Source organism: Tauraco erythrolophus, chromosome 1 (assembly GCF_009769465.1).
Source record: "Tauraco erythrolophus isolate bTauEry1 chromosome 1, bTauEry1.pri, whole genome shotgun sequence".
Classification (NCBI taxonomy): domain Eukaryota; kingdom Metazoa; phylum Chordata; class Aves; order Musophagiformes; family Musophagidae; genus Tauraco; species Tauraco erythrolophus.
In genome coordinates this window covers 87,454,919-87,478,716 of record NC_141465.1, presented here as the reverse complement: position 1 = coordinate 87,478,716, position 23,798 = coordinate 87,454,919, and the positions used below count along the sequence as shown (strand labels likewise).

General features: G+C 36.8%; 1 protein-coding gene across 10 annotated transcripts in view; it reads right to left on the bottom strand.

Annotated features, from left to right (window-relative positions):
* RBM26 (RNA binding motif protein 26) overlaps nucleotides 1-23,798 on the bottom strand; it is a 60,153-nt gene that overhangs the window by 19,221 nt on the left and 17,134 nt on the right. For 4 of the 10 annotated variants that reach the window (XR_015222534.1, XM_086620103.1, XM_086620159.1 and 1 more), the window contains exons 6-17: nucleotides 22,368-22,628; nucleotides 19,668-19,907; nucleotides 18,028-18,195; nucleotides 17,536-17,676; nucleotides 16,397-16,508; nucleotides 13,475-13,634; nucleotides 11,941-12,105; nucleotides 8,103-8,234; nucleotides 7,001-7,072; nucleotides 3,707-3,835; nucleotides 1,443-1,517; nucleotides 619-789 (exon numbers count right to left, since the gene is read on the bottom strand). Coding sequence is in view for 9 of the 10 variants with exons in the window: in XM_086620103.1 (XP_086476229.1) it covers nucleotides 619-789; nucleotides 1,443-1,517; nucleotides 3,707-3,835; nucleotides 7,001-7,072; nucleotides 8,103-8,234; nucleotides 11,941-12,105; nucleotides 13,475-13,634; nucleotides 16,397-16,508; nucleotides 17,536-17,676; nucleotides 18,028-18,195; nucleotides 19,668-19,907; nucleotides 22,368-22,628 (1,826 nt within the window). In the remaining variant the exon portion in view is untranslated. Of the gene's footprint in view, nucleotides 1-618; nucleotides 790-1,442; nucleotides 1,518-3,706; nucleotides 3,836-7,000; nucleotides 7,073-8,102; nucleotides 8,235-11,940; nucleotides 12,106-13,474; nucleotides 13,635-16,396; nucleotides 16,509-17,535; nucleotides 17,696-18,027; nucleotides 18,196-19,667; nucleotides 19,908-22,367; nucleotides 22,630-23,798 lie in introns of all 10 variants that reach the window. The other 6 variants (XM_086620094.1, XM_086620112.1, XM_086620120.1 and 3 more) reach the window with 6 other exon arrangements.

The following is a 23,798-nucleotide window of genomic DNA, read 5'->3' as shown; positions in this document are numbered from 1 at the left end:
AAGAACATCTTAATTTCTTAAAAGTTATTTCTCAAAGTCTCACTTAACTCTTAATCACCCTATGACCTGTTTAGGAACAAAAACTTCTACAAAAAGCACGACACTGTATTTTAAAAAGGTAACATAATTGCATCTTCAAGCAGCTGAGAAACTAGTTATAGCCATATATTAACAAGAATGATAGCAGAGGAGGGAAACTCCTCTCACAGGTACAACCCAAACCTTGGTAGATAGATCAAAGGAAAACTGACCAGTATAATCTTCAATCTAAAGAGCTTAATATATTTAAAAATTTGTGTGACATAAAAACCCCCATAAATTATGCTCCAGTACAGAAGTCAACTAGTTTCAGGAAGCAGTTTCCTGTCCAGAAAATACCTGTGTTGCATAATGATAATCCTTTTGCATAAGAAATACTATTTTCATGATTTCTATTAAAAATTTAAGAAAGCAATAGACTATACACAAAAGATTGGATAAAGCAAAATAATCATAAGATTTTTGATGTCTTTTTGACATCTTCGAAGAAGACTTCAAAATTAAACCAGTATGGTTCTAAACACTGCTGATGTGGCATGTGAATTCATCGTATTAAAAAGCTGACCAAAACTTGAGTACCTGAGTTTTAGTTTTCATGCTTTTTAAAGGAGTCCCTCCTCCTGGTGATGCACCTTTTAATTCATCCTTTAACTTAGTAATGCTATTAGTCAAAATCTCCAGTGTTTTCATGATTTCTGCTTTGTCTTCTGACTTCATGGCTTTATTCTTCTCCAGCTTTGAAATCAACATCTGTCCAATTTAAAAAAAAAAAATCTTTTTACTTAGCAACTACTATTACAGATCTGTTTTCCAGTACTCATTACAACTAGTGGAAAGACAGAATATTGCATTTCTTTTGCTGTGATCTTCAAACTCAACATACAGGGCTTTTAACAGTTTATATTAAATTGTTTGTTTGAATCTCTGCTTAATTCATTTGCTTATGAACATCTAATATCTCAATTTAATTAATTTGGATAGATTTGCTCAACATACTTAAATTTTCAAAACTGTTATTCAACTTAAAATGACATTTTAGCCTTTTTCTCCTCCTAAGTCTAAGTGCAGTCATGCTTACTTTTCTATAGCAATCTCTCCTGCTCTTGTCAAGTAGAACTCTCAGGCTTTCACTTCTCCCAAAAAACATAGGCATGTTGCACCCAAATCAGGCAACTTTTAACTAAAATTGCACCTAAATTGCCTAAGCTTGTACCTTTTTCAGTGAACTAACCAGCTACATTAGACTAAGACTCTCAGCTTAAAACAATGTTATAATACCATTCTAAGACAATACTTATTTTATGGGCCAGTTTTGTAGCTCATGCTTACAAATTCTGAAATATTTTAGAGAAGTGAACTGAGATTTTACAACTGAATTGCTGACTTTAACGCAAACATTTTACCTTTTGTGTTTCAATGTGCTTCTCTAAGATTTCTTGCTTCTTTTTTCTCACATCTTGTTGAAGTCGCAATGCTTCCTAGAAGCATAAAAAAAATGCAGAAAGTTTCTAGATTTTGAAAAAATAATGCCAGAAGAATAATATGCTATATCTGACAACTATACAGTACTAACTTACAATAACAGGGGAAAAGTTATTAACAGAAACTCGAGGTACTCATCGGCAGTATTTCAAATTACGTTTTGGAAAACAATGCATCACCAAATTAGCAAAGGATCTAATGATTTTTTTTTCAGTTAGATCTGTGCTAGGAAGGCTTCTTTATTACTTACATACAAAGTAACCCCTTACACAACTTCACTGAAAGCAATATAATACACTACTGCAAGAGGTACAACATACAAAAGTTTAAATGTGCAAGGACAGTACCTTGAAAGCAACCGTAAATCAAGTTTATCAATTAAAACACATTCTCCACTACAGTTACAAGCAAAAAGGAAACACGTTCTATTTTCTAAAATTAAAATGTTACTCAAGGAAAACTCTCTCTCTTGTGCCTGACTACTATAACTTGGAAATGACAAGTACTACCACTCAATCTGCTAAAAACAGAATCTTTACGTCACAAAGGGCAAATCAAAATGAATTGAAACTGATAAATCTGTGACATATTGCACTCAGAAGGAGAAGCAGGAGATGCCACAGCTGTTGTGTTTAGCTCCTACTAATGCTGCTTGAGAGAAAGCAATTGCTTCTTGCTCTCAGATACAGAACGTAGAAGTCTGGGATAGCAAGATACTTGCAGAAAACAATTAAGAGCTTTGATACCAACATATTTAATGGGATAAAAGAGGAGAAGCAGAAGATGATTTTGCACTTTCTAGATCACCAATCAACTGTGATCAGACAGCAAGTGGACTATCTTACACAAAGAGTGTAAATGCACAACGGCCATAAAAAGGAAATACTAATAAGGTTTCTGTATGTCTTCCTAAACGCTGACAAATTCTGCTGCATAAAACGTTAGTTTTGCAATACAGTGTGCAATCATTTTTCTGAAGGGAAAGGGAAGATAAGACAAGGGAATGAATGCTAAGAAAAACTAGGGAGACAGGAGGAAAGAAGGAGAAGGGAGTGAGTCCCACAAAATCATGTTTTTCCACAAGTACTAGTATATTGTAACAGAAATCTCTGAAGAGAAGAAAGAGCACAAAAGCACATGAAAATAGAGTCAATCATCTAGCACATCTTCAATGCCTCCTTTCAAAAACTCCTCTATAGCTGTTACGACGAGTCAATAATTTTATTACGAGCTTTTTGCCATTTCACAGGCACTTAGCATCTTAACTTGAAAGGTAAAGGCTCTAATTCCGAAAAACATGGTTTAGGGGACAAATGTGAAATGAAATCCCAAAATTAGACGTGTTTCTTTAAAGTCTGGACCAATGCCACAACTGACATGCAGCTACAAACTGCTACTTCAAATTATACTAGACATTAGTTACAGACGTTTACCAACAGGCTAAAATCTTTGTTTAATGGTTATAATGCTTTCAATACTTATCTTTGAATCTTTTAATTTATGGTTTGAAAAAAGTATGACAAATGTTGTCCTTTATTTAGTTTTTCTAAATGATACGAATAAACCTCAAAAAGGAACTTTACTGGCCTCTTTTGAAAATTCTAAGCAAGCTAAACTACAAGTCACCTATTCAAGGCCAAATGCGTTTTTGTGGCATTTCCTCTCTCACATCCAAAAAAAAAAACCAGAGAAAACCTAGTACTATGCAAAAAAATAAAAATGGATGTAGAAGAACTATAGTTTGGAAACAATACAATGCAGATTCATACAGTTCTCTCAAGTGAAGAAACGATTTTGATCACAAGTAAAAACACATTGAGAATAAAGGCCAGTTTAAAGAGAACAGACTTAAGAAATAAGAATAGTGAATATACTACACTCCCTTCTCACTCACAACTAACAATTCATGCCTCAACATAGGGATTCTGCTTCCAGGAAAAAGTGTTTCACATTTTGAACTTCTAGAGAGTTTTAAACCTGCTTACACTGTCTGAATATACACTGAAAAAAAAATAATAAAACAATGCTGAGTTTTCTTGTTCTTTGAAAAGAAATCATTATAGTGAATGTAATCTTATCACTAGTCTGATCTATGCTCTTGAGATGAATACACCTGGTGCACTATCTCTAGTGGTCACAAGTTCCCAATCTAGGTCCATTTCATAAAGAAGCATATTTAATTTACCTGTTTTTTCTTCTGTGCTTCATTAGAGTCTAGCACGGAAGTGGAAACAACAGGCAAAGATTTCTGTGCTGCCTTCAAAGCAGCAGGGTTGTACACAGTTTTTGTCAAGCCAGTAGAAGTGGATAAAACCTATAGGAGGAAATGATTTTATTTTTTTGCCAGTGAATTTCAATTGTTTAAAAAAAAACATGAGTGCTTAAAAATATATAAGCGTCTTTTCTTTTGCCTGTTTTGATGATTTGGAATATAAAAATTTGGTGTAATAATTATCTTTGGAGTTGCTGAAGCTAAACAATTTTTAGAGAGGGAGCATCACATATATAAGAATTAAAAACATCAGATCATAAATCCTTTCCATTGAGATTTCATACGTATTTCCAAGTTTCAAATACACAAAATTTTATGTATTTGAGCATAATTAAGGAAACCAAAGACTGAGATTTTTTTTCAAGAATAACTGAAGTTTTGGGGTTTTGTTTTGAAGTTTAAAATACAATTTTTCATAGCTGCATGAATTTTCCAAGTAAAAATTAAACATAACTTTAAAGAGCAAGGTCCAAAGTAGATACAACAGTTCCTTTTCATATGCAGTTTGTGCAAAGTAGGGCTTGCAAAATCAACAAGAAGTAACTCAAGTACAGGAAAGTCTTCAACATCGTACAGCAAAGGAAGAGACTCCTATGTCTCACTGTTTAAAGTTAGATCTATGCTGGAAAGACTACGTTTGTAATGAGGAATGAAAGTTTCTCTGTGACTTACTGAGAACATAGTTGTCTGCTTTACAACCTCTCAAGTATACTAGGCACATCTTCACAATACCTGAATATTTGGACTGTTCTGTTTTCTTATCACGTTCCTTAAAGGACATTTTGGCCATGTTACTTTTGAAAAATCCATGGCTAACTGCTGGAGATAATATAGGCATGATCTTGTCCGTCTTCTTAGCAAATCACAGCAATTATGCAAATGGTATAATTTCCCGGAGTTTAAAAATACTTTATATATGTGGAAAATTAAAAAGATGCATGCAGAGTCTATTGGTCACCATGCACTCCATAAAATAGACACAATGCCCACCAACAGCAGAAAAAAAAGAGACAGCCAAGAAACATTAGAAAGACAGAAAAGATCAAGAGATCAGAGGAATTTACAACAGCAACACTTCATATAAAAGCTTTTCACTTCATTGTGCTATTTATGCTATTTCTTCACACAGTACATTATTTTCTAGAGTAACAGTGCAGAGAGGAGAACAAAAAAAAAGAAAAGCATGTTAAGGTGTGTTATAAAAGGTGATATAAAATGCTCTAAGCAGGCCACTAAAAAGGAGATGAAGGAGGTTTTTTTAACTTAAAGCACATTAATGTATGCCCATCCCAATCATATAGCTCCTATTACAAAGTAGCTTTAGGACAGGCTACATCACCAACAGAGGACCAAGAGAAAAATATTGACACACTCCTTTTGCCCTGGATTGTCTTCATGGCAGAGTGAATCACGCTTCCGCATCTCTTAACACAAGGAGAGATGCCCCAGCAGATGTACCTACATCAACTAATCACACAGAAGAGCAAGAAGCAATACATAAATGTCTTCTAAATCTCTTAATACTATTCAAGGGAAGGAATACTGTGAATCTCTTCACAGGTTCATAAATTGCAAATCCCTATACAGATCTCAAAGGCTTCACGATGACTGTTTCATCTCCTTTTCCTCCTGCTCTTTAGGAAGCATAGCTACCTACTTTCTTACTGTAAAGTTCTTGATAAACCCTGCACTCAGTCAGAAGCAAAAAAACATATAGGACATGACGCCTATGGTTTTTTGACAGTTGTCAATCTTTTAATTTCTAATGATTATAAAGCATAGTCACTGCAAGCTAAGCAAGGTATTTCCTTGTAAAGGGTCAGTAGTAGGTAAAAACAGGTCAAATCAAGTTTCAGAACCCTACTGAAAATGCCAAAGGAAATGGCTGCTTCACAACTAGTCCACTGAACAGCCCAGCAACTAATCAAAATCAGTCTGTACTATAAGACAACACAGCAGAAAAGCATTTTAGCATGAATTCACTCTTTGTAGAAAAGTGTTTCAGGATAACTCAACTCTTACAGAATGAGAAAAACGTATTTCCACTCAAACTGAAGCAGACTTCCTATTTCTAAAGCAAGTATATAGCATGCATGTAAAATGTATTTCAGGAATACACAGTGAGATATTTATCTGCAACTAATTTAGGGTAATAAGAATTCAGCTAATCAAATCAACAACAAAATACAGGCAAGAAGTCAAGATCAGTGCATTCAGGTGGACAACTTGGCTTGAAACGAGTCAGAGATATCCTCTACAATTAAAACTCAACATTAAGTACTGTAACCTGTGTATGCTAAGTACAGCATAGTATCTTTAGAGTAAATTTTACTTGTTTAATTTCACTAAATGCATTAACTGCCATACTATAAGGCAGGGGGTGGGGAGAAGGGCAGGGAATGTAGTGGATGCTTCATTCATTTCAGGTTAAGCCAATTCCCAATAGAAAAGACATATACCTAGGCAGAAGAGTCTTGTTACCAAGTAAAACTTGCTGCCTTTCTGCCAAAAGTCTTCTCAAGTGAATGCTCTAAACACTGTGGAAGCCTGTCCCCTAAGGTGCTAAGTAGATCTGGAATCATTCATCATGAACTTTGCTACTGAAGTAAATATATCAACAACTTTGTGTTCTGAAAATTGCAACCACTGGGAAAAATACACAACTCATAACCATCATTTGGATGCACCCTTCCCACCCTATCTCTCTTTGTCCTTTCTATACTGATTAAATTACACTGTTATCTTTTCACAAGTATTGCGAATTGTAAGATCAAATAAGAGGATAAAGGTTTACAGCACCACCTTTCAAATGACAAAAAAGCCCAAAAAAGTTTTTATAGAAAGGCTTTCCATGTATTCATATATAGTGTCAAAATTTATTTGCTTTCAGTATTTATTTCTGTATTCTTCTAACAACTCAGGATCCTGGAATATATCTAGTTATTTTCATGACTGAATAAATGGAATCTACTCTATTAAAACAAAAAAACACAGAATAGCAGCTTCTGTCCTAGCATTATTCTTATAATCATTCAGCCATCTGCTAAGCTGAGTTTCGATGTATTATACTCCATAAAATTAACCTTTAACAAATAACTTTATTCATAGTTATGAAACAAACTTAATATTGACACAAGGGGTTTTATAATAAAATCAATTCTACTGAAATTAAATGTGAGAGGAAGAGAACATGAGACATCATCTTACCTTTTCAGTTGTTGGAGTAACTGGCTTTGACACAAAACCTAGCCGATCCTTCACAGATAATTTAGTCACATTCTAAGTAAACAAAACAAAATTATAGTTCAAACATATTTTACTTTATGAATATTTTACTGTTTCCTGTGTAATTCCAAATGTCAGGAATTCAGAAAAAAACATATTTAACTAATAAAACCATAGACTTTTGAGCAACAGCACCAGAAAAATAATACTAAAGCAGCGGATAAAATGAATTTTAGATATTTGATTTTACAGTTAATGTACATCTATAAATAGGCTGTAGAAGACAGATAAAGTCAAATTTGGAATCAAAGATTATACTTCAAATACTTTGCAAGAAGTCCATGACCTGCTAAGTTGGCAGATGATTATCTACACAGGCCCTTTTAAAAACACTTCAATTTTTGTGGTTTATAACCTGGTATTTGCAGGCATCAGTTGCAGAACGTTGTTTGAAATTAAACTACAAATGTTTTCTGAAGCGTGGTGGTCTTCCTTTTCAGAAGCAAAACTGAAGTAGTGGCATAATGCTAATAATGACATACTTCTAACATGATAAAAATTTAAAGACTATTTCTAATGGGAGTAACACGCCAGATTCTGTCACCATTCATACTGGTACTGTAGTTATATTTTTCCTTGTATTAAGAGTGATGTACAAATACTGAAAACACTTTCAGATGCTGACCATCAGTCTAATGGTTTTAGCTGTTTAACAGATATAATATTAAAAAAAAGGATAGCTTTTAGTTCTTTGGATAGAAACCAACTTTATTCTGAAATCTGAAAACTGCAATTTAACACAACATTATTGAAATATTTTCAGGGTCTTTTGTGTTTTTTTTTTTTTTTAAACTAAGTAAAAAGCTATGATACTAAAAAATTAAGTACCATGCTTGGGTAAGAAAGCCAAATATCACTGCACTGAGGAAAACTTTAATATCAAAACACTATTCTCAATCAAATTAGATGCACTCGCAAGTAGTAAATGTGTACTTGCACTATATGAGTAACTGTTATGGATACATTCATACACTATGGAACCTTTTACAGAAAGAAAAATGAATTTTTGACTTATCATACATACCTGAGTGACTTCTGTATTGGCACTCTGTGCTTCTGCAGGTTCAATATTACTTGCAGGTACTGGACCCAGTCGCTCCTTGACTGATTGTTTCACTACCGGTAAACTAGGTTGCTGAACTAAGGGTTGTATTACCTACAACATCGCCCCACCCCAAAAAAAGCACATATTAACAACCAAAGGCTGCTACATATATGTAGTTCAACAAATATATAATGAAATTGCTGCAATGGCATTTAGATTTACACTTCTTCCTTTCTATCGTTCAATAGCTTTTTCACCTGATGGCAAAAACAAACACTTCATGAGATTTAGGATGTTATACTGACTAGTTGTGTAGTGCATACTGCAATAACCTATTTTGCACTTGCAGCTCACAGAAGCGATCAAACAACTCTGGTCTGTTTCTATTAATCATGTCTGATTAGACTATCTTAATTTCCACCTGTTAGAACTGAACAAAAAGTAACAAGCAGTCTTCTGATTCCTTTCACAAATCTTTCATCATCAACCACTCAGTTACGGAAAGGCAGAATACAAACTTGTATCAAAGACCCTCACTTTTTACAGTGATACGTCGCTTTTCATGTCCTGTGTGTTTAACTTGGACAAAATAGAAAAAGAAACAAGGATAAGGAGACATGTAGTCATGCGACTGAGGAAAAAGAAAACAGAGCAGCTAATCTCTCAGCTTACTATGGGTATGCTCTGACAGCTAACATATTGCCTTCTTTTCTTTGACAAAAACATTAAATACTTGAGACCAAAAAAATATGGTTCCAAGCAACCTTCCTGTCATATTTATGACCCTCAGGAGATCACCTAATCCATTCCTCCACTCCAGGGCAAAGTCAACTATATCTAAGCCATTACTGACAGTATCTATCTATCTATCTAGTTCTTACAGATTTCCAATGACAGAGATCCTAACACCTCTCTAGGCAAAAGTGCTTCAGCATCCTTTAGCATTAGAAAATGCTTCTTAATATCCAACCTAACTCTCCTGTGCTGCCTTTTAAGTCCAGTATTTCTTGCTTTATCTACCACAGATGTGGAGAGCGCATTATTTCTGCTTCTTGGCAGAAGTCTTTTATTTGATGATTTATGATGGCTAACTCTCACCATCTTTACTAAGTACTTCCACTCCTTTCAGAATTTCCACAGTAAGAATCTTCAAAAGTAATCCTGCTGAGGAAACTGCAATGGTCAAGAAATTGTGCAAGACCAGACACTACCAAAGGGACAACTTAAAAGCCAACTGATTTTACATGGAGAAAATTCAAAAGCCTGTCTTTAGTGCCCGACAGAAAAAATCTGATTGGAAACCTTTATAAGTACAAGCAAAATTAATTCAACTGTAATTAATTAATACACCAGAAAACTTGACAAAAATTCAAATACTTATAGTATTATAAGAAAAGAGTTTCCATACTACTTGTACATATGACACCAAATATTAATTTCAATTAAAATAAAATTAAATATTCATGTCCTGAAAGGCTTACGAATTAAAAGTATCTGTTTACTAACTCAATAATTTGATAATTGTTATATTTTGGTGTAGAGGAAGATGAAAGCATAGCACTTAAAAATTTCATTTCCTGTTTAATTTTTTGTCACTGTGCACCCCCTACTGCCCATAACAGACTTCAAATTGGAGTTTCCTGACACATGATGAAAGGCTGTCCTTTGTGAAGCAGGAACCATTAATACTGTCACCTGGTACCAAGGGGAATGCATGCCCCAACGTTCACAGTTAACTTGCCAAAGGTGGTGTGCTGGGAAGCTAGTAACATCACTAAAAAAGTAACGTTATTGAAAACTGATGCTTTGCAAAATAACAAATATACAGATCAGATATTTGTTTGGAAATACACAGTTAATACTCCAAGCTGGATAGCATAATCAGCAAATAAGCTGATGTCAGTAATTATTCAAGCTGTCCTTCTCAAGAGAGGTAAGGATTGTATGAATGCAAATTACATACTCCACTGCCCTCTTCTGGCTGATCAGATGTAAATCAAGCTGAGAAAATACCATTTCGAGTAGCACTAGCCGAGTCAAACATCAAATACATTTATAAATCTGAATCCAAACTCAAATCTAAAGCATGATAATTGGGGACACAGCGAGATAGGTGTCATTAAAAATGCGTTTCTGCAGATAAAAAGTGGGACATTTGTTACAAAAGAAGAGAAAGGAAACTGTTACCTAAAATGCCCCAAAGCAGGATTGCTATGGAAAGCTGGGTCATTGATTCTGAATGATGATGACATACACCATCCACAGAAAGAAGGAATTCAAAACTTAGAGCAACAATTGAAAGCATTTTCTAACAACTCATTTGTTCATTATATCAGTGTATATAAATAAGCGACTATTTCTTCTATAATGCCTGCCTCATATTTTGTAAGTGCAGAATGTGTCATCCCACCCTGACAGCAAATTCAAAAAAGCAGAATATACAAGTATTTACAAGGACTTGCTACACCAGGAGCTGATAAGCTGGCAAGGCCAGGTTGGATGAGGCTTTGGGCAACCTGGTGTAGTGGAGGGTTTCCCTGCCCATGGCAGGGGGGTTGGAACTAGATGATCTTTGAGGTCCCTTCCAACCCAAACCATTCTATGATTCTATATAATAACCTACACTAACTGGGAGAATCCAAGCTCCCCCTTATGTGTGAGTAGAACCAGTACACCTGCTAACAAATCTGACTTGCCTTGCCAAAGGTTACAAATCTAAGCTCCACAACAGTAACTGCTGTTTCACATTCTTAAAAAGTTGCCAATGCTACTATGCACCTAACAACTACCAATAGGTGCTCCACTGTGCAATTCAAACCAAAAATGCAGAACAGAATTAGAATAGAATTCTAATAGCACAGAATTTGAATACAACAGAATTTGAATAGAACAGTATTTCAGTTAGAAAGGACCTACAGTGATCTAGTCAAACCACCTGATCACTTCAGGGCTAATCAGAAGTTAAAGCATACTCCTAGGGCCATTGTCCAAATGCGTCTTAAACACTGACAGGCTTGGGGCATTGACCATCTCCCTAGGAAGCCTGTTCCAGTGTCTGACCACCCTCTCTGTAAAGAAATGCTTCCTAGTGTCAAGTCTGAACCTACCCTACTGCAGCTTTGAACCATTTGCCTGCTGTCCTGCCACTGGATACCAGGGAGATCAGCATCTCCCTCTCCATGTAAATCTCCATCCTTGACTGATCCCCACTAAATTAGTCTCTCTAATGCAGCTCTCCTCTTGCACTGTTGTTTGCGTGTCCTTTCTATCTACGTATATACGTATATCTATCTATATATACATATTGCTATCTTTGTGTAAACAAATTCAAATGCTACTTTTCTATAGCAGTATGCATGCCCAACAGGAAAGGAAAAAGGAAAAGACTGGAAAAAACAGCAGGTTTTGGAAGAAAATGGAGATTATCTTCCAAGAAAATAAATGTAACTCTGCTTGCTTTCTTATGCTCACCAGAAGAAAAAAAACCCTATGCTAGTTAAAGCAAACTACATGTTATTCAGCAGACCGTAGTATCCTCTCTTCCTTCACCTGAGATGACAACAGAGTAGAATTCTCCATAAGTCACAGAAGGGCTTTCTTTAAACACCTCCGGTTTTATCTTGCTATCAACTCCACAACCTTGTATCTGAGGTCAAAGAATCTACAATTAAAGAGTAACTTTTGGAAAAGAATTACATGAAGTATTTATTCATTATTTCAAAAGGACTTAGTTCACTTTCTAGAAACATTCTTTAAAAATGTTTAAAAGATTGTATTTTACGTAACATTCTAGATAGAATAGACTTAAATCCTCTACCTTCTGCGGGGTGGCTTGGATTTGTGGTGCACTGCCTTCTCGATGCCAATAAACTTTAATAAAACGATTATTTAATACTGCTTCTGTACTTGATATAGCTTTCTTTGCTTCCTCGTGCGTGGCAAACTGAATAAGGGCACCTTCTGGATCACCTTGATATGCAACCTAAGATTTAAAACAGAAGAACAAAACTTACTGCATGTAGGATTTTCATTCATGTCTCAATTATCATAAAATCACTAGTAGTTTCAAGGTTCAGAAGCTTACAATTTAAACTCAATATTGATCAGCAGATAAATACTTCCTGTTCAGGATTCTGTTTGAAAAGCCTCGTGAAAGAAGCAACCTTAAGATTAAGCTAATAAACTTTAAGAATAGTTAAAAAACCCAAAAACTAAAACATGAGTAACTGTTTGAAAGACTAGAGGAAGCATCGGTAAAGTAAAAAAAATTGCTACAAAAATACAGGGGTCAGTTAATAAACATCGTATCTAGTATCAAAGCTAGACAGCAAAGTTCATTTTCATCTTCCTCCTTTGAGCACTAACATGCTATTTTAGACACCTTCAAAGAACAAAATTATACCCTTTGGAAGGAGAGCACAGCTTGCAATATCTATCTGCATATCTGACTGTCTCTCTTGTACACATCTACACACAATTTTACTTGCCTTACTGAATCATACTGCCTGCTAATACACTCATATTTTTAGGTAAACTACGGAAAGGCTCAAGAAATATTTAAGTGCAATTAAGAAAGATTTAAATTCCCTCAGTGTTCAGACAGGCACGGGAGATTTATTCTGTACTGTTATCAGTACACACAAAAATATTCTATTACACCTCTTCATTCAATCTCTCAGTGCAAACAAGGAAGTATACATAAAAACACTAGCTAGCATCTGAAACCTGTTGTTGATAATGAAACACGAAACATCACACAGTAGCTTAGAAACTGGATATGAAATTAGGACATTACACATACAGCCTGCAACATGTAACATCAACCTAAGTTCGGCCTTCGTTCTTTGCATCTCTCTTGTATCTTTCTCAAATTGTTTGCTTATGTCTGTTCATAAACGTTATGAAAAATTATAAGGGATAAACCATCACTACTACAGGACTAGAAAGCGACTATACGACAGGGATCGCTTACTAGAAGAGAAATACAGGTTTTCTGCATTCACCATTTATCTTCAAAAGCATAGAGGCTTTATGATATCAGATCCAAACTTGAGAAAAGGGGTGAAAGAAAACCACTTCCAATCAATTTTCAATGTTTTAAACAATGTATCTTAAAAATCTTATCTGGGAGGAAAACATTTGTTCAAAATATAAAAGATGACTAGAATATTTCATTGCTGCTTCTTCATCGACAATTTTTCAAAAACAATGAGATCATGTTTGAGAAACAAATTAGGAAAATAATGAGAACAGTTTCAGTGAACCAGTTAAAAAACAACTGGCATTTTCCTGTCAGCAACTAACTCTACCATTAAGACAAAGCATACTGTCTTCTCTTTGGTGCCTCTTACCTGCAAGTTGACTAAGTTTCCAAACTTACTGAAGTGCTCGTTAAGTTTGCTGATATTGTTAAGTTCCGGGGGAACTTTCCTCAGTTCTAGTTTTGTATTTTCATTTCCAAACTGCACCTTCTTCTGGAAACCTGGACTGTTTGTTCTGTTAAAATTTTGCCTGCAACAAATAAAAATCAAGCCAGAAATCCATAGCAAGCTAGCAAACACATCATAGATTTCATAGATTTTCTAGGTTGGAAAAGACCTTAGAGATCATCCAGTCCAACCGTCCCTAATCTCCCATTAAACCATATCGCTAAGTAGATCATCCAACCTATTCTTAAACACATCCAGGGATGGGGACTCAACCACCTCCCTATTCCAGTGGCTGACAACCCTTTCAGAGAAGAAATACTTCCTAACATCCAACCTGAATCTCCCCTGACTAAGCTTATACCCATTTCCTCTTGTCCTATCACCCATCACTAATGTAAAGAGCCCTTCCCCCACCTCCCCAGCATCCCTTCTCAAGTATTTGTAGGCTGTAATCAGGTCTCCCCTCAGCCTCCTCTTCTCCAGGCTAAACAGCCCCAACTCCCTCAGCCGCTCCCATAAGTCTTATTTTCCAGCCCCTTGACCAGTTTAGTCGCCCTTCTCTGGACCCGCTCCAGGAGCTCAATATCTCTCGTAAAGCGAGGGGCCCAAAACTGGACACAATATTCCAGGTGCGGCCTCACTAGTGCCGAGTACAGGGGCAGGAACACTTCTCTGTTCCTGCTGGTCACACTATTCTTGATAAACACCAGTATCCCATTGGCCTTGGCCACCTGGGCACACTGCTGGCTCATATCAAGCCGGTAGTCAACCAACACCCCCAGGTCCTTCTCCGCCAGGCAGCTCTCCAGCCACTCTTCCCCGAGCCTATAGCGATGCTTGGGGTTTTTATACCCCAAGTGAAGGACTCTGCACTTGGCCTTATTAAAGCTCATGCCATTGGCCTCAGCCCAACGATCCAGTCTGTTCAAATCCCTCTGAAGGGCCTCCCTACCCTCGAGCAGATCGACACAGCCTCCCAGCTTGGTGTCGTCCGCAAATTTACTGAGGGTACATTCAATCCCCTCATCCAGGTCATTGATAAAGATGTTAAACAGAACCGGACTCAGCACTGAGCCCTGGGGAACCCCACTGGTCACTGGCCTCCAGCCGGATTTAGCCCCATTTACCACCACTCTTTGGGCCCGGCCATCCAGCCAGTTTTTAACCCAAAGGAGGGTGTGCCTATCCAGGCCAGCAGTTATCAGTTTCTCAACCAGAACACTATGAGAAACTGTATCAAAGGCTTTACTGAGGTCAAGGAAAACTACATCCACAGCCCTTCCCTCGTCAACCAGGCGGGTCACCCTGTCATAGAAGGTGATCAGGTTTGATTGGCAAGACCTGCCTTTCATAAACCCATGTTGACTGGGCCTGATCACCCGGTTAACCTGTATGTGCTCATTAATAGCACTCAAGATAACCTGTTCCATGACTTTGCCCGTCACCGAGGTCAGACTTCCAGGCCTGTAGTTCCCCGGATCCTCCTTCTGCCCTTTTTTTGTAAATGGGGGTAACATCCGCCAGCCTCCAGTCCAGCGGAACTTCCCCAGTGAGCCAAGACTGCCCAAAGATAATGGACAAGGGTTTGGCAATGACATCCGCCAGCTCTCTCAGGACTCTCGGGTGAATACCATCAGGCCCCATAGACTTGTGGACATCCAGTTGACGAAGCAGATCCTTGACCCCTTCCTCTTGGATCACAGGAGCTTCGATTTGCTCTCCCTCCCTGCTCTCAGACACCAAAGGCCAGCTCACCTGGGAACTACTAACCTTATTATTAAAGACTGAGGCAAAGAAGGCATTAAGGACCTCAGCCTTGTCCTCATCCCTAGTGACTAACGTACCCCCTGTGTCCAATAGGGGCTGGAGGTGATCTTTAGCCCTCCTTTTGTTATTAATGTATTTATAGAAGGACTTTTTGTTGTCCTTTATGGAGCCGGCTAGTCTAAGTTCCAGTTGGGCTTTTGCCCCCGATTATCTCCCTACATGCCCTAACTTCCTCCCTGTAGTCCTCCCTGGACGCCTGCCCATTCTTCCAAGGCTTATAGACTTCCCTTTTTCTTTTGAGGTTTATACATCGTTAAATTGTGTATGTTTACATAGCAGCATGTGTATAAAACACAGAAAGCTCTGCAGACTTTAAAAAAAATGTCATTTTAGAAAAGTTTAGAAGAGTACAGTGCACAGGCCCATACACCTGCAGATTTCCCCACCAATACTCTCAGCATACCCCAGCACATAAATCTGTGAGATAATTCACTGTAATTTGCTTGTGTCAGTAAGTCCCAACTTCCACAATGCTTCTTTCCAAAAACTATTTCTCAGCTACTCCACAGAATTTCCCCACTAACATTTCAAATAACTAATACCTCAAGCCTCTCCTAAGTACCAGTAATCTCTTAAAATCTCTTCCAACCTTTTGTCACCTCAGGCGTATTTGGACACTAAGCACTGTGCCTCCACGGATTTTCTGTCAGTAACATACCTGGCAACTCAATCCAAAATAGCAAGGACATAATTCACGTTTCAAAACTAACATCAGTCATCCCTAACAGCCATCACACTGCGGCTTCTTTGTTTCTTAAGGAAACATCTTAAGATCTTAATTCCATCTTTCAGGAAGTAGACCTTAGTATTATCCAAAGCAACTTCAGCTATCTCTATACTGCCTTTGAGAGAAGACAGTCAAACACAGACCATCCTATAGTATGACTTATTTTAGTACAATCAGCTTATTGACAGGTTAACTTGCAATTCACACAGATTTATGTATGTTTCAGATTACAGAAAAGAGCTCCATGAAAATCCAACTATTAAGCCAACCTTGTGTTAATGATCACTCACTTGTCAAACCAAGTCTTCTTTGTAGGAACTCCAGCATCCCCTGCACCAATTGTCCTTTTCCTGGATTCAGCATCTACCACTATTCTCATACTACTTTTATTAGGAGGTTTTTCTGTAAACAGATGAAAAGATTTTACAATATTTTTTGTATTTATTGGGTATTTGATTGTAAAAAGGTATTCTGCTCACACTGAATTTGCACTGAAAAGTACAACTGTTTATTTTGAAATTACTATGATCCTTGTTCAAACTGGATGAAATCTCGGTCACAGGCTTTTTGTCTTAACCATCAACAGATGCTGTGACAGATCAAAATAGCTACTAGCTTTCATTTTGCCACAGAAACATCACACAGAAGGAAAACAAAAGAGGTGTGACAGAAGGCATCTGCCTCAAGATCCTGACTGCACTCACTGATTGACTCTGTCCCGTACAAGACTCTCAGGCTCACACCATTTCTGCTAACACCTCCATTCTACTATCAGATGGCACATACTAAAATGCTCATGATAGGAGATGCACAGTACTCCAGAGCACTAACACCAAGGAGCAAGATTTAAGGATGGGGTGGGAGAGGAATGGCTCTTGCTGAAGAACAGGAACCATATTGGGGGACTCCTCACTGAAAATACACTGACTGAAACATAATAAGATTAAATACAAATACATACAAATGTAAACAAATCCACATTTAAAAAATTGATTTTATTCCTCTTCCTTTCTCATTTTGTATACTGCTGCTTCTGCTCAGGATCACAGGAACTATGAGGATAAGATTAGTCATGCATAACTGTTTGCTACCAGATTAAAATAATTCACTCCTCTCTGTAGAAAAAAACATCCTAAAAGTTTATTACAGAAACATTAATGTTTTTCTGTATAAAATACGTACAAAGTGACCAGTTATTATAGCCAAGTGTAGACAGTGCGATGCTCTAGCAAGAGATTTCACTTTACCTGTAAAAACACACGCACAAACCAACATGACAGTAATTCCCTATTCAATTAAACTTCTCTTAATTCCAGAAGGTTTTCAAAAATACAACCTTTTCCGGTATTATATTCTCTGAAAACTGCCTCAATCTGCCTTAATGCAAGAAAACCAGCTAAACTAATTAAGTACAGCTTTGAGAGCATACCTCTGGGTGGCAGATCCATATCACCTGATGTAAGTCCTATCAAATTTGGTCTTTGGGCATGTACTCTATGTCTATACATAGGTCTTGAAGTATTTGTTATACTTGGAGCTTCTGGATTATAGCCATCTGTGTCGTACGTTTCTAGTAACAAAGAAAATGTCTAATTAAAATAAATTGCAGTTAAAACCCCTAAGGTTTCAAATATAATACTTCAATTAATTACAAGATACAGTCACAATGGAAGAGTTATATAACAACTATATTAAAAAACTGCCATGTCAAGTCTTCTGCTTTAACACAGTGAAATATTATTCCATAGTCAAGATTCATGTTTTACATACAAATTTTACATCTGTCCTCAACTAACTTAGAAAAAAAACAGTATTAAGTTACTGTCACAATCTAAAACGATACTTATTCTCCCAAACTATGAAATCATAATCTCTAACAAGTACAGTATAATATGAATCAATGTTATTCTATTTAGCAAACCTTGTGGGCAAAGCCTCAGTACTACACCTGCTGTAAAAAGAGAGGGTGGAGCAGGAGGCGGCTGGTGATGAATACCCGTTGTAACAACAGTGGGAACTGAGCTAGTTGCTGAGTTTGGGGGAGCATCCATGCCAGCAGGCTGCAATGGGGGAAGTGGAGGGGGTGGTCCTGCCAAAAACAAAGGAAAACACTGCATTCATTTATTATCCTCTAGACTTAGGTTATACTCAACTCATAGGGAAACTAATCTGAAATGTTTTTAATGCTATTTAAAAAAAAAAAAGAGAGGTGAGAGGGCATGTATACAGACAGGATGCTGTACCATTCATTCATATTAAACCATCCCCACCGGCAAATGACTCGGAACTTAGATTACACAGAAAAGCCTGTGAATAGTTTAACATTTCTCCACCTTCTTTCTATAAGCAAAATTTAATTGCTAACCTAGTATTTATCTTCAACAATAGAAGATCTTTACAGCTCTATAAACACCCCTCAAAGAAACAAATTCTACTTTTTAATAGTGTATAACAAAAATATTCTATGATGAAAATAACTAACTTGATTTATTTTTCCAAACACCCAAGAAGAAATCTACAACTCTGGTGAAAAGTCAAAGGGATCCTTCTTAAAACCGAGGCTTTTTTTTTTCGTTGGTTGGTTGGCTGGCTTGACTTTTTTTACAACAGGTACGGTAACACTTTCAAAACTGAGCAGTCAAGCCTGACCTTCCAGTTAATCAATGGCAATCCCACACGTTGGAAAAAGATACATATTTGTAAAAAGTCACATAGTTGGACTTTCCACACAAATCTGGAAATACCATGTTAGGCAGAAGGGATCACCCCAACAATACATTTACTCTCTAAACTAAGTGAAATAAATTAATTCAGTTCTTACTTCAGTACACTACCAACTGGAAACTAAAACAGTTTAAGAAACTTTCAAGCAATATCAAATATCAATTATTCTTGAATAATTTCATCAAGTAGGACATCTAAGTTAATACAAAAGAGAGAAAGGAATAATCACATAAAACTAACTTAAGTTTTTAAACCACACAAGGGAACTGAATACTAAACTGCTATTTTATAAATGACAGCCAAGCATACCAGTCTTCATGTAACTTTTAGTGCTTGAGTCAAAGTACTTTCCAATGGAAAGAGCGAACAAGCTGGATAATTTTCTTTCTTAGTTATAAGTTTAGTTTCAAAATTAATTGCAAATGACAGATTTTCAGATATAAATTTGATGTGGTCATGAGTTCTCTTTAATTCTAGTTACAACTGAAATGCCAAATATCTCTTGTTTTCTGGGATCTTTCCTTCTTTTGTCAGTTTTGGACAACTTCTATAGAACTCAAGTAACCTAGTTTTGCCATGCCATGCTTTTGCTTAAACACAATTAAAATACTATTCTGTATTCAAGATTCACATTTAACATGTAAATTTTACAACAATCAACTTTGTAACAACTACCATAAAAACCAATCATTTGGGGGTAAGCTATGCCAGAGTAGAGCATAGTACAGCTTTCTAAATTATAGTCAGCACTCTTACAACAGCTTTTTCACACTGCGCACAACCCAAGTAACATCAGGCTTTTCTACTAAAAAATGGGGTTTAGTATTTTTTAATGACCTGTTACAGGTGGAAGGCTAGGTGGCAGGGGGCCTGGTGGTGGTACTGGAGGTCTAAGGTTAACAGGAGGAGGACTCAGAATTGGTGGAGGGGGAGGAAGTCCAGGAGGAGGTGGTCCTTCGACAACAGGGGGCTGTGCTGGGAAAGGCAGAATGCCAGGAAGATTCACATCTTCTACCACTACTGGATCGCTTCCATGATCAAAAGGGCACATGTCTCCTCTCATACAGAAACCCTTTTCTGAAACATAAAAAAAAATAAATAAAAAATTGTTGTTAGTATTCAACAGCTGTAGTTTGATCCAGAGTAGATATGAGACCTTCTATGTGTAACGCAGCAGTTTGTAAACTAAGAGCTTCACATACCAGCAGAAATTTGTATTAGAAAAATAAAATTGGCTGTTTAACTTTATTTTAACAGTCAGCACACAGGAAGATTGCAGCGACATCCTAGCAGAATAAATATCAGAGATCGATTTTTCCTGAAGAATTAATTCTGCACTGAATTGTGACAAACTGTGAAAGGAAACAATGAAATCTACGTGTCATCACATTAACAAAAACAGTGTTTCTAAGTAAAAATTGCAGATACAGGGATTGACAAACCCTATTAAAATTAGACTTTAATATTATAAAATTCCAATGTGAGAAAATTCACTCCCAATTCTTTTTTCTCTTTTGCAGTTACTTGCACATGTATGTATTGTATATACATAGATATGTAAATATAAAATACACACATATAAACAAAAATGAATATGCATTCACTTCTTTTCTTTTACACACAAGTAAAACAACAAAGTGGGTCCAGAGGAGGCCCACAATAATGACCAGAGGGCTGGAACATCTCCCCTATGAAGAAAGGCTAAGAGAGCTGGGGCTGACTATAGCCTGGAGAAGGGAAGGCTCTGGGAGACCTTACTGCGGCTTTTCAACACTTAAAGGGGGCCTGTAAGAAAGATGGGGACAGACTTTTTGACAGGCTGCTGTGAAAGGACAATGAGTAATGGTTTTAAATTAAAGGAGGGTAGATTCAGATTAGATGCAAGTAAGAAATTTTTTACAATGAAGGTGGTAAAACACTGAAAAGGTTGCCCAGAGAGGTGGTGCATGCCCCATCAATGGAAACATTCAAGGTCAGGTTGGATGGGGCTTTGAACAACTTTATCTAGTTGAAAATGTCCCTGCTCATTGCAGGGGGGCTGGAATGGATGACCTTTAAAGATCCCTTCCAACCCAAATCATTCTATGATTATCTGTTTAGCAACAGTCCCTACAAAAAAACCAATACGGTACAATGCAATATGAGGTAAAAGTTCAAAACACCTTTCGGTAAAATAGGAAGAAAGCCGAGTGTCCACTTCCTCAAAACATGACGCTGAAAAGCAGTTCGTATTACCTCATCTTCAGGAAGAGTTAAAGAACACGTAAACAGAAACATTACTGAAAAACAACAGTTCTGCAGAGGGTCAAGTAGAAAATGTGAAGCTGCAGACAGGAAGAGCAGTATGTCAGAACTAGCTAGCCTCTGAAGAGAGAGGCGAGCTTATAAATCTAGAAGACACCAACAGGCATGAGAAAAGCAGATGGAAGAGATATCTACTGGGAGATTTTAGTAACAGTAAGAAGCATAGAGAAAAAACCCAAAACAGTAACGATTTGAGTACAACTTTATCAGTTTTCCAACACACAAGCATGTGCTTCACACTCGGAAATAATAAGCTGTTAAAGAAGACAGACTGTTAAACATACAAAGTCCCAGTGTCATGCCTGGAGATGTTATTTCAAAAGTATACTACCCTGCACGTTTTGTTCCTTTCTAAAAAAAAACCTGTGGAGCTGAGAGACCACTACACAATGTTCTGCAGCTCAGCTTGCATTAGAAGAAAATTGAAACAAAACTACACTTTCACAAGTCTACTTGCTCCACAGTATTGCTGTGACATACACCAGCAAAGCTATTCTTCACAAGTACAACTCTGCCAACACTTGAGAGCTCAGCCTCCCATTTTCTTCACTTAAAAATAAATTCTGTTCTAATCAGAGTTCTGAATGTCAACTGGCCTACATCTTAAATTCATCACTGTGGTATACAACAACAACAAAAAACTCAGAAAAAACTTCAGAGGGAAATTTAAACTCTTCTGATCTAACAGGTCGACCAGCTGAATTTAGCTAAGTCTCTGCCAAATGCAGCAGCCTCTTGTGTGGATTTTGGCAGAAGACATGCTAAGTGATAGCTTAAGATACAGATAAGCACAAAAAGCCACCCTATTTCAAGAAAAACCTACACGGGAAAAAATGGGTTAGCATGAGCCTGGGAAGTTGCAGCTCTAGACCTTTCTAGGTCAGTAAGGTGCTAATCATGGTCAAAACTGTCAAACACAGTATGTGGCTTGAACATCATATAAGGCAGAAAACCTAGGTAAAACTGGAATTTTTTTATAACTTTTTAATACAAATATACTGTTTTTCATCTATATAAAATAATTCTAGTAACTAAAAAACCTATACAAACACAAAGCAATCTGTCTAAAAGCTAAGTTAATAAAAAATGAGAGAAAATTTGCATTCAAGAATCGCGCAACAGCAAAAACACAGTATTAGAGGAGATCAGGAAAATAAAGGAAAATTACCTCAGTCTTTTCAGAGAGGGGACAATCACAACTGCAGGAAGCAATCAGAAAAAATACAGACTTACCATCATAATCTCTACAGCGTTTCTTTGGCAGCGGAGGTCTTCCATAGGAGTTGTGGTCCAGCTGCTCTTCATGGAACTCCGACCAGCTTTCAGTAGTGTTATTTCCATGATGAGCAGGAGCAATAACAGTAATAGTGCTGCTCAGTGTAGGGACAGGGTAGTGGCCAGATGAAATATTTGTCACAGAAGAAACTGGAGTATAATTGTTCTCTAATGGATCTGTTCTATCCATATCATATTTTGGTTTTCCCAAATCCCTGTCTGTACCAAAAAAAAAAAGTTATATTGGATGATTCTTTTTGCATATTTTCTACAGAAGCAGCCACTAACCTGTTCAAGAATCTTTGTTCCACATGAATTCAACTATAAATACAATATTTATATTCAAATATAAAAATAATAACTGAAATGTTCTACAGGTTGGCCAGAGTGCTTGTATAGCCTCCACTGTCAGAGTTATTTATAACTCGACTGGACAGGGTCCTGAGCAACCTGCTCCAGTTTATCTGGTTTGAGGAAGAGTGTTGGACTCCATGACCTTCACAGACCTCAACTATTCCATGATTCTACATTCCAGAGGTTTAACCAGAAAAACAACAATCTTAAAAGCACGTAGTCAGCCACTGGGGTATTTTAATAACAGTTATATTCACAGTAAAGCAGAAATCTCATTTAACTTCATGCAGAGTACAGCTTCTGTAATGATGAATATATTCTAAAAACTTCAGATGGAAAGTTATTCTAAATAAAAGGAAGCAATGGCCAAGAAAAAGGCAACCATCGTTTAAACACTATAAAAGTTACACATCTTTAACATTTCAAGACACTGTTATTGTTGTATCTTCATGTTGTTTATCTTCATTTTATCTGCATTCAAACACATATTTATCGTACGCAAAGGTTTGTCATGACTGGAGAAGTAACAGTGGTTGACAGGTGTGAAACACTCCTGGACAGACACAGCAGTAACACGACCTTTTATTCTGAATACATACAAACTATTCTCTTGATTTTCTAATATTACCATCAAATAAACAGTAAGTATTCAGATTAAGACAGAAGAGCTCTGTCATGAGGTAAGTTGGTAGAGTCAACTAACCCCACACTAAAGGAACACTAATATAAACATCTTAAAGATGGCAGTTAAGCGTGGATAAAACAGACTTTTCTTAATGTGCTTAGAAAAAGAAACAAAGCTTTCACTACAAGATACTACCATTGTAGTTGATGTAAAATTATTCTTAAATTAAGATTTAATCACATCATAATCTTTTAGTTAAACTGTTGCATGCTATTATATTGCTTATTGGTAAGTTGTTTGGAAAATATCTGCTTGTCTTTTTTCAGGAACTCTGCATTACTTCTTTTAAGGCTGAGTTACCAAGGTCCATTCTACAGAAAGACAATACACAGGAGACTTGAACCAGATTA